Source organism: Betta splendens, chromosome 12 (assembly GCF_900634795.4).
Source record: "Betta splendens chromosome 12, fBetSpl5.4, whole genome shotgun sequence".
Lineage (NCBI taxonomy): Eukaryota > Metazoa > Chordata > Actinopteri > Anabantiformes > Osphronemidae > Betta > Betta splendens.
In genome coordinates this window covers 6,452,442-6,464,238 of record NC_040892.2, presented here as the reverse complement: position 1 = coordinate 6,464,238, position 11,797 = coordinate 6,452,442, and the positions used below count along the sequence as shown (strand labels likewise).

At 48.4% G+C, this 11,797-nt stretch overlaps 1 protein-coding gene across 1 annotated transcript; it reads right to left on the bottom strand.

Annotated features, from left to right (window-relative positions):
• Positions 1-3,977: 3,977 nt before the first annotated feature.
• Positions 3,978-8,594, bottom strand: tmem38b (transmembrane protein 38B). Its single transcript, XM_029169737.3, has 6 exons — positions 8,126-8,594; positions 6,235-6,391; positions 5,788-5,972; positions 5,613-5,700; positions 5,353-5,470; positions 3,978-4,710 (listed from the first exon to the last, which is right to left on the bottom strand). The coding sequence occupies exons 1-6, from the start codon at positions 8,247-8,249 to the stop codon at positions 4,501-4,503; spliced, it is 882 nt and encodes a 293-aa protein (XP_029025570.1). The 5' UTR covers positions 8,250-8,594; the 3' UTR covers positions 3,978-4,500.
• Positions 8,595-11,797: the final 3,203 nt, after the last annotated feature.

Here is an 11,797-nt window from a genome sequence, read left to right as displayed (position 1 = left end):
CTGAATTCAAAACATCTTTGAATCAAATGCAAGACCACACACACACACACACACACACACACACACACACACACACACACACACACACACACACACACACACACACACACACACACACACACACACACACACACACAGATTTGCCCAAGCTCTGCTCCTTCAAAGGAGAAATTCAAATCACAAGACTTAAGAGGGGAAGCTGGCTCTCTGTGTGTCTTTCCATCCACAAGGTGAGCTCGCCCAGGTCTCGCTGCCTCCCCTTCCCCTCTTTCTTCCTCTGACGGCATTGTAAATGGAATGAGTCTGGTTGCATTGCTGTATTACGGTGGGATAAAGTATCAGTGCTGGTAATCTTCCGTGGATTAATGGCTTCTTCTTTATCTGCTGCGGCTGCTCTGCTCAGATGTCTGGTCGGGCCAGGAGCCTCCTGCTGGAATACTAATGACAGACAGACAGCTCCGGCGCTGGCGGTCCCCAGCCCCGGCCCAGCCCACGGGACCACATATGCATAACTCGGGCCGCACGCGGGCGCGTTTCGGGAGCGCGTGCTTTTTGCCCCAAAGACCCCGTCGCCTCCTTTGTGAGGTAGTCGCCGTCCTCCTTGTCCTGGCTGACACCTGCTTTGCATACGGGAGGGGAGGGGCCACGGCGGGGGAGACGAGGGTCCCCCAGGATGTGGGAGAGGGGGAGAGGGAGGAAGAGGATGAGGATGCAGCAGATTAAGAGGAGGAAGCACGGGCAGAAAGAGTGGGAATTTAAGCGAGATCCCAACAACTGGACCACACGACATCACCTTGTTTCCTTGTGAGCAGATCTGACAGATTCCCATTCTGGAGCAAATCACCTGCTGCAGGGCGCAGCCACTGTGGCACCAAGACCCCAGTTCCCTTCCCTTCACAAGGTCACATTTACCCCACACGGTCCGCGGGCTAAGAATATCTGCTGGTTCTTTCATGAAAGGGGAAAAGGACCAACACTAAACACCATCTGCTTCCTCGGTGAAAGAAGAAAAGGAGAGGAGGAGGAGAGGAAGAGGAGGGGCCGGGACAGAGGCAGGCCGCGTACCAACGGGAGGCCGCGCTCATGCGAGCAGACGCCATGCGGAACAAAAGGCGCCTGTGCCCAGAAGCCGGCCTCGCCTCCAAGGTGGAACCGGGCCGACGCGAAGGAGCGCCGAGCTCCGAGGCCGCGGCCGTGTCCACACGACGTTCAGGAAGTCAGGGAAGCGAGGTTCTAATATTGTTCTATTGGGGGGATTTTCATTTGTGAGGAACCTAAAACAAAAAAAAGACCACAAAGTTGAATTATTTGTCACTTTGAGTCACTCCTCAATCAATAACTTGCAAACTTAAAAGCTTTTTATTGGGAGATTTTTGCTGGGAGGCTTCAAGGCCACTTACTATAAACAACCAGCCATTCCGTCCAATTACTGGATAATTGCGTCTGCTGGAATTAATTGCTTGTACGATGCTGGTTATGAACACGTCTCTGACATATTGCTGCTTTTTTGAATTAAAAATGGTGATTTGTTTTTATAGTGAGCAGTTGCTTGGTTACATGTCCACTCACAAAGCATCATTAGTATTTGTTTAGAGCTGTTTGTGGTCATTTGGCACGTTTAAGGCTCGTACTTTGTCGTATAGCTACAAACAGGGACAGCAAAGGTACAATCCGTGTAAACTAAACCAAATAAAGGCACTGAAACTGAAACTAATGTATATTAACTCAACATTCTGGATAAACAATGACAGTGGCTAATTACTGAGGGTGTTAAAGGTTCTTTAACAATAAAATGCATTCATGGCTTTTAATTAACTGCTAACAAGGTCATTTATTTTATCATGGAAGTAACATTCTAATTTATTGTTAGGTTTTTGGAGTGTGCTCCACTTTGTGTTAATTAACACACTGGAAACATTATTGTAAAGAATCAGCTGCTCAGTTTTAAGAGCTATTGTGTGATATTTGGGAGGTTATAAAGTTTCCACCCCTGAACTCTTTTCTCTAAATCTCTGCCTCTCTCTCTCTCTCCCACACGACCAGCTTTGCTTGTCAGACTACAGTAGCTCTGTTTTTTGGCATTCTGCTCGCAGCTGTTCCTTACGAGTCAGATCATGAATGTCGGTAGACTCAGGCCATTTGGAGAATCATCTGAAGACACTGATGTGTTCCTAAAGTGTGTGTGTGTGTGTGTGTGTGTGTGTGTGTGTGTGTGTGTGTGTGTGTGTGTGTGTGTGTGTGTGTGTGTGACATTTCCACTTAGTTTACTTTAGCTGCACTAGTTAGTCCCCCACCCCCTAATGGCTGCCCTCTATCCATCCTTCTCCTTCCTTCTCCCCAGCTTAACTAAGTGACGCTTTTCCTGTGTGGTCCCAAGCAGCTCTCCACGCACTTTCATCTCTCATGAAAAGATACTGTAATGATCTGGATTGCATCATTCACTCCTAATGTACAAAACTAGCTTCTAAATCATTGTTTTAGAACATCCTATTAGTAAAAATCCCCACTCACTGTCTCCTTGCTAGGAACTACCTACTGTAGGAGGCGTTCGGTTTGTGTGAATAATACATCACAAGGTCCCATCGAAGATCACGTCAGGATCTGGTGAGAGGCCAGGACACGTCACCACTTAGACACCACTGAGCTGGAGCAGGTGCACAGGCCTGGAGACTGCAGCTAGTTTAACACCTTCACAGCCGCACTCGAGGCCTGCTGAGACACGCTGTCACTGAAATCACTCACGCGGAGCCGAATTACACAAAACGGCCCATCGCGGATCCATTTTTATTATCAAATGGATAAAATCCCGTAACCAACGGTTAAATAAGCGCTATCCCTCCATTTGCAGAGCGGCGGCTACCACTGGCTCAGCAAACAGTGTCCCCTCCTGTCCTCGTCTTGTCTTGCCTGCAGCTGCTGGGCAGCCTGTCAGTTCCCAGGCATCAAGCCATCAGAGATGACGTCTCCTCACGCCACCAAGTGGTGACCGCCTGCACTGCACCTCTCCTCAGCAGAGCCTCCGCCACTATGGCAGATATAGACTGCATCTGGGCTCTGCGCGGTGATGATGCTATAATAGATGTGTAGATTCAGTTTTGTGCAGATGAATGCTTGCATTGCAATAAATAATTAATCATAAATAATGGATTTTTTGCAGCACAACCAACACAGACAAAGTCTGCAGCACAAATGAGATGAGCTGTAGCACAGGTGAAGCCCAGGGAGCATAGGCTGAAAAGGAAGGGGCTCTACGGGGGGGCGCTGCTCGGTTCATGGAGTAATTGCAGCGTGAGGTCATAGGTCTGGACCTCATTACTGTCCTCCGGAACTGTCTGGGAACGTTCTGGAGCGGAGCTGACGTCACGTCGGCCGCGTAAGGAAAACAGCTGATTGCCTTTCAGTTTTCCAGGTCACGCGGCTCAACGCTTCGCTGACACAGAGCAGCCTGGCAGCAAACAAGCCCGTAATTGATATGCATATCTGACATCTGTGGACTGGAGGCGCGATAAAGGCAGGTACATCATCTCAACCAGCATCGCTTTTGATTGTCTTTGAACGTCTTGTCTTTCCTGCTCAACCGCTCCTTCTGTTCTTAATTTGTATTCACAGGGGGGTTCCTCGCCATCTGAGGCTACAACGATGAGAATTGGGGGGGATTTGGGGATCTCTCACCAGCAGCTTCTTAAAAGAGGGTGAGGTATCAGTCAGGTGCTGATGTTACACTGATGCAATCTTTCAGCCTATGGAGGAGGTTAGTTCTGGACACCGTGCTGCTTTACATCAACTTGTAATTACCAGGTAGGAGGAGCTAATTTTAAATGTGATGTAACTTAACATGAGGAAATGCAGAGTTGCATTCATTTTTAAGCTGGAGGCTTTAAACAATGTTAGAACACATTACTGTATTTAAGCCCTTTACTCGTGTGCTTTCGGTTTCAATTTAAAGCTTTCACAAGAAACGACAATAGAAGCTTGCGTTCCATTTTAAATGCTTTAAATTCAACATTGGAATGAATTAGTATAAATACAACTAAACATTTGAGTGTCATAAAATATAATCTCTTTTTAAAAATTCTATAATTATTTCAAAGTAGGAAATATAGCATTTACAGAGAGCCGAATATATACAGAAAGAAAGGCATTCATAGATCAGCAGGTGCACAGCACTGTTCCCGAAACCCAGAGACACGATTGTGATTATTTTCATATAAATATATACTCAGGCTACATATTGTACTGCAAGTGTGTTATCAGCCAGAGGATGAGATCCAGGAGCATAATATCACAGTACTTTAAGGATGCGGTGATTATCCAGGTTGCAGGCTTGGCTGGAGTCAGCTCCTTTTCTGCATGCTTTGAACTGCATTCGAAGAAACTTTAGAAAATCTAAACACAGGTTCAGTAAAGAAGGCGTTAATAAACAACTAAAACACAAACTGCTGTGAAAAATGCGCATCAGAAATGACTCCACCCCCCGTGCAGGAGGCGAGAAGGTGCCGACTAGTCGGTTTTCTTGCACGTCTCGGACTCCTGTTTGGCTGGAGGCGACCCGTTCTGGCCCCCGACGGGAGAGGCCGGCGCGGGTTCCTTGGACCCGGAGGCGCCGGTCAGCGCGGCGTAAGGGGAGGGGCCGGTGAAGAGGGTCTTGTAGACGGCCGCCTCGATGGTGCTGAATGGCGACGTGGAGGAGCCCGTCAGCATCATCCTCGACTGAAACGGAGAAGAATGCGGGAAATGACGCTACAGACAAAACATCCTCATGCCTCGTTCAGGCTATTTGTCATTTTCCTTCGTGGAAAGCAGCCACTTACGTGATTGTGCTAGTGTTCATTTATTAAAAGCATTAAGCAAGGGTAGCAAGTCACTATTTACTTGTCATGGGATGACAGTGGAACATTTTAATTATCAGCACAACAAAATAATAAATAACAAGTTTGTCTTCAATCTGATGAAATGGCTCTGGGTTAATTTGACGGATCAGAGTCTGAGGGAGCTGAGAGAATGAGAGTTGAAAGAAGACATGGTAGATTTATCGGTGCCTCAGTCAAGAGCACAAGTTTCCCAGAGAAGAGAAGAGGGGATGATGCAAGCTGATGAAAATGATGCAAAAGCACCAGCCCTGAGGGTAATACCGAGCTAATGCGAGTCACCACAGCTAAAACTTCAAAAAAGCAGAGGGAGAAAGGTCATTTAGAAGACACGCAATGCGAGATTTGGAAGCATCCAAACATCTGTCACACCTCAACCAAGACAACTTTCCTTTGCCCACGTAAGCGATCGACAGCATTCACCTTGTTGTTTTCCAACTAAGTCACTACTTAGCACGAGTTCCACCCGACGCGCCGCACTAACCTTGTTGCCGACAATGAAGATGGTGTAGATGAGCATCAGGTGGTGCTTCTGGAGGGGCAGGTAGTGGGTCTGCTGCAGCGCAAACAGCACCGCCCCAATCAGGGTGATCTTGGTGGGACTAAAGAAAAAAAAAAAAAAACAGAGGAGGATGTGAGTTTTAGTCTTTGCCAGAGTCTGAGGCTCACTGGCCCAATCCACTTGGGTCTTACAGAACCAGTACCTGCGGTACGTGCAAGAAACCAACGCATTGCAACACTTACTAAGACATTTTGAGGAGCTCATTAGTCTCTGGTTTCCACACACCTCGAACCAGCTGCTCAAAATTACTGATCAGCCCACCTCCAGCACCTGGGTGCAGGAGAACCACACGTCATGCACACTTCACAGTAATGACAACACTCCTGTTATATAACAGTGTGCGACGCAGCTACAGACCTCGGGCCCAGCCGACGGCGATCATGACCAGCAGACTGTCCTTGTATTTGCCGTGGGCCTGGGTGACCCCCCCGAGCACCTTCCACGTCCGGGTCACCTCTTTCATCCCCGAGAGCAGCAGCCGGGGAGGCAACGGGGCGGCGCAGCAGTACACCAGGTCCATGGGGCAGTAGAACACCAGGTACCTGGGGAGAAACACACAGCCTCAATGGAGATGATCCAGCAGACGACTCAACATTTAAAGTATAAATCTAGAGTAGAGTCTGTAATGTGCCCACCTTACCAGCTGGGGGCAGTGTTTTTTAAAATAATGCTGTAATTATATATCCCACCAGCAGATGGCACTAAAGGGTGCATATTAAGAGGGTGAAACCCAATACTCTCTCTTTCATTCTGCGCCTCCACAGTTCACACTCAATTAGGAGCTTCGCCTCCCCTGACATTTACCAGATGACGGACGCCAGCAGGACACTGGTGCTGTTGGTCAGAGGTGCGACGGGCGGCTCGGCCAGCATGATGCCCGACAGCACGGCCCCCCCGAAACAGTAGAGCATGGAGCTGAACCAGCAGGCCAGCGGGCTGGTGCGGGACACCTCCAGGGCCCCTGCGGACGGACAGGAGGACACGGCCCGTGAAATATTAACTGGTGAGGGGGTTCAAAGTGCAGAGCGATATCAGCTCGCTCAAGATAAAGTCAGCGGCCGTGTTCACGGGCTGATAAACGACCCGAGCACAGTTTGAGTTCTGCAAAACAGCGCAACACCGGCCTCCTTGACTCCCGCGGACGTAAACTGGGATGTACGTGTTCAATCCCAAACCACCTGCGCAGAGTCACTGTGGCCACACACACAGGAGCGTCTGCTAATCTGAGGATTACAGGCAGATTAAAGGCTCCTGGAGAGGCTGGCAGACGTGGAGCCCCCCCCCGACCTTCGCTCCATACTGTACGTTTCTGTGAGCAGGGTGGAAACTAACATGAGTCGAGTAGAAGTAGCAAGAAAGGCTACAAAATAAGAGCCCCCTGACTGTTTCTCATGTGCTAGCCTGCCTGCCCCGGATCAGAGCTTCTCGTCTAACAGCACCAACCAGTTCACCCCGGAACCGCGCTTTGCTCACGCGCTACAAGCTCGCGTCACCACACCCCGTCTCTGGATGTTTGCATGTGAAAGAGCCCCATTTGCAAGTCCAATGGGGCGAAGGCCTCCGTCGCCGCGGCTGCGACGTGCACCGCGCTGGTTCCGTAGAGTGGGTTCTCCTCACCTCTCGGGGGAAATCGAAAACAAACCGAGGGCTGTTCCCATTTTAGAACCCTCTGTCTTCAAAGCCAGCCATAATTACTGCCGGGTCCCTGGAGACATGTCATGCTAAGAGAGAGCAAAGATCGCTCGTAAATTAGGAAGGATTTGTGCAGAGTTTTTGTGGAAGACAACATGTGCTTATTACTCGCTTTCATTTTGTCCACCGTTTCCCTTTATCCTTATCTCCACACAGACAGAGTCGTTACAGGCAGAGCTTGATAAGTTTAAAGTGGTTCATCTGTGGTTATTTCTGAGTCGAGGGGAGGACTGCTGCTCCTCTTCCATCTCCCTGTCCTCCTGCTTTCTGTATACAATCCACTCATACCAGTGATTAGACATGAACCTAAAATAACTCCACAGCAGGAACAGGCTTAGTTGTTGTATGTGTGTGAGGAAACTGAGTTTAGGAAACCCTCTGAAGTTACTCAAACCGAACTGGACATTTAACACAAGACAGAGACGAGTCACGCGGGGGTGAATGAGTACCAGCGTTCCATTCCTTCTTGGGGGAAACAGAGAGGTTCTGCTGACCCCTGATGTGCTTTGTACCTTGACTTTGACAGAGCTGAATCCTGGGTGTTTGCAACTGTTCTTTGAGCTTGCAGAGTTTTCGCCGGCCTCTTTGCGCGTCACGCTTTTAATGTGCGCGTATCTCTCGTACGTCCGCAGATCAACAGATGGGAGCGGAGGACAAAGGGTTGAAGGGTCGCAGCCACTCAGATGCTTCGGAAGGCGAGTTCAAAAATAGACCAGATTGACAGCAGCCGTACTACAATAGACTGTGTGCAGCGTGTGTGTGTGTGTGTGTGTGTGTGTGTGTGTGTGTGTGTCCGTGTGTGTCGCTGTTATTGTGACATATAAAGAATTCAATTAGTGCAAAACAAACTGGCTATAAAACAGTAGGTCCTTTAATATACAGACAATTAAATTACTAAACAGATAAATATACGCATACATGAATTTACAAAGGGAAGCTGCAGTGAGTAGATCATCATCAAGTTTACCAATTGGATTACTTGCCAAAACTTTGCTGAACTCACCTGGCTGCTCCCTCAGCGCCATGACCGACACCACGTAGTGCGCCATGTCAAAGTACGGGAACATCGACAAGCTGGCCAGTCCATGCGCCAGATCGTCCAACTGCAGCAGGCCCAACGCCTCCATGGTGCTGCTCTGCACCTGTTCGGCGACGGTGAGCGACTCTTAGGGGGTCCAAAGTGGAGGAAAGGCACCGGTCCAACTCAGAGCATCGGCGCAAGTCCTGGACGTCATCCGCCGCCTGCCAAGAGTGACACACGTCCGGGCAGCTGTGCTCCGGAGGAGACGCCGCCGCCGAGCTGTCCCAGCTGCTCAGTGGACGCCGGGCGTCGCCGATGGTCGCAGGGCCGCCGATCTGTGCCGCGAGCAGGCGGTCATCACCGGCGTTACCTCGTCGACGACGCTGTCACGGGCGCATAGGCGGAATTCCTGCTACGTGTTCCGCCATGCTAGTGATGTGGCGGGCGGAGTCGAAGCGGCTCTCTGATTGGAGGAGAGGCCACGCGGCCAGCCAATCAGGAGCCGGATTACGGTTTGGAGCGATTATGGATTTGTAAACGTAAACAGAAGCGTTGGAGTCTGAAAAATGTTAAAACATGGCCAGTTTACCGAAGAGATTCCCTTATTAATAGCAGCCATTGATACTTTATTAATGTCATTTAAAAAAAGCAGAAAGATATCACGTTTCAGTGAATAATCTGACATCTGGCAGGAAACCCAGCAGCTACCAACGACGCGATCAGTCAACATCCGCTTTGTTTACTCAGACACAACAACCTTTAACCTGTGATCAGTTTACATTGGATAAACCTGTGGTATTTGAAAGGATCCTCGTCTAACATATTTAGTATGTGGGTATTTGGGATTGTCTGCATGCTGTAATATGAGGAAATAACCACTAGATGGCAGACGTTGACTATGTCGATACCCGCTGTTCATATCATCCAGCTAAAACGTAATCATCCATTGAAATCGGTAAACTAAAAAGCAATAATTCCAGATTCGTGTTTGCTGACAAAAGTATTAGTATCATTAGTAGTATCTTTAGTATCAGCAGGATCAGCCCTGGTGTCACTCTGATGCACACTGAGGAGATTTAAAGGCCCTGATTATAAAGGCAAATAATAATCCAAGAGGGGTTGAGTTTTAGACACAATACACCCAACGTGGCCAGGTAATGATGTCACCACTTACTCAAAACCAGCCGTCACGGTGAGACTCCACCTGGGACCACTCCTGTGTTTGTGTTGGTAGCCAGCAGAGACCTGAGATGTGTATCAGCTTGTTGAGTTTTACAGTGTGTCGTAAGTGGGAGCTGTACATTATTTGCCGTCCTTATATTTTAGAAGAGGCCCGGCGATATAACGCGACACCTACCCGTAAATACATTGCGCAGCCACGGGTCCCTCTGGTTCAAGGCTCACCGCTTGTCAACGCTTTCAACACACACACACACACACACACACACACACACACACACACACACACACACACACACACACACACACACACACACACAAAGCACTTCTCATTAGTATTCTCCCGGTGGTGCGGGATTAAATTGTGTCTGCAGTGCTGGGAGCGCGGGGACGGCCTCTCATTCCTCAGATTTCTCGGGTCCACCTCAAAGAGCCCGGTGGCTAAAACCGGACGTTTCAGAACAACTGGAATCTTTATTCAATTATGTCTGTGACCGCCCAGCCTGTCACCAGTGTATCACCCCCCGACCCTCCCTCCAGTTCAAACCGCCAGTGCTGTCAACACAGGGCAAGTGAAGCCAAATTAGCTTGTGCTGGTATTTCTACTAAAAACATCTTTCAATAAAAGAATAGCATTAATATCTTGACACATTCTGAATTTAACAGACTGCTAACAGACAAATTGCTGGGGTGTAAAAGAAAAAAAAGGTGTCATGATTAAACAACAGACGCTTTCGGATGATGACATAAAGTAATAAGACTGTGACTAATTGTGAACGCATCATGCAGCTGTTCCCAGGTGTTGCTCTTGAAATTCTCCCGAAACTCCCCAGTCTATGACAACAGACAGGTCCAAGCAAAGCTGGAAACAGAACAAATGGGTTCCGTGTCGCTGTGTATGTTTGTCGTAACAGATCAAATTCTTTAGTTTGGAGAGAAAGATGCAGTGTAGGGGCCCATTAATCAAACCAAACCACTGAGAGGGTCTATTATATGCACATGAAACTCTGCAGTAACACAAACTTGTATGAACAAGCCTCTTCCCAGAAAAACTAAAGCGGAGGGTCACGGTCGGGGTCGCACTTTCATGGTTATTTCATGGTCTTCAGATATTACATGCGGTTCTTTTACTGTTTGTTCGTTCGGAGCTGAGCTTTCATCTGATCTCATGATTCCCCAAATTGCTTCACAGCTGCGGCTGCTTTCTCCGCCTGAATCATTCCTTTAAATGGCTTTTAATTACAGTTTGAAACCTTGAACTCCCCAAAACTGCCTGCCCGTGCCTCTGCAAACAATTACTCCTCAAAGCCGGCGCCCATTGTCAGAGACGACAGCGAGTGCAGTGCGACACATCCAACGCGGAAGCAGCAGTCGAGGGTGTTTCCTGTTAAAGGCTGCTTACGCTGCGCGTGCAGGAGAGCGGCCTCCGCGGAGCCTGCGTTGCTTGTAAACTGCAGCAGAGCCGACTGTTGCTATGTGTTCTTTAAGCCAGGTGAACGGCTCTTACTATTATAGGCTGAACAATGTCACAGAGATTTGTTTGCACCAACATCTCTCTGTTAATACCTAGCAACGCTGCTTAAAACAGTACTAAGTCCAAGATGAAGAACAGCCTCTGACGCGTTTGTGGTTTCGCTAAATATGTCGAGCGATAGCGACATGAAACCGCTCATATACGGTTACAGCGGTTTGAGCGGAGCGCGTGCTGTATTTGGACTCCTACCTGACTGTGTTTGTTTCCCCCAAACCTTATATATACAAACACACAAGCTAGCGGAATAATGATAGCATCAATCATGTTCCAGCGACAACCACAGAGTATCAGGTGATGCTTCATCCTCTTCAGGAGCGAGACCCGCGATCAAGCTTCCGCAGCCGACACAAAGACGTTGATTACACAAAGACTCGCTTGTCTTTTCCCTTCAAACCGTGTTTGTGTGAAGCAAAGCAGCCGTTATAGTCACCGAAAAGGTCAAAAGGTCAGAATCAGTTCCCTAATGTAGCCCCAAACCACCGCCTCCTCCACCAAACACCAAACCAGCCTGACCAAAGGAAATGTCCTGTATAGGTTTTTCCAATAATTAAGTGCAAGCTTAAATTCATAATTCCTGTGTTGCCACTATAATTATTCAGATGCATTCTTTAAATTATAATGTCATAACATGAGGTCGTCCTTCAATCTAATCAGTCTAATCTGGCAAATAACACAATAGTCCCTGTGCTCGTAATAATATACAGTAGAAAAAGTATTTATGCCTGTTTACCAGGAAGTGCTTGGAATGAATCAAACACTCAAGACTGTGACATGGGACAATGCAGTTCTCAGCACAGTTGATGCACGTACAAGGTCAGGCAGTGAGTCAGCTCCTTGTTTACGGCCGCGGGGAAGATGTATGTGGGACATCGGTTGCCTCTGGGTCTAGCCGGAAAAATCTCTCACCCTCAAGACCTTTCCACAGTGCTGTCAGCTGCCAG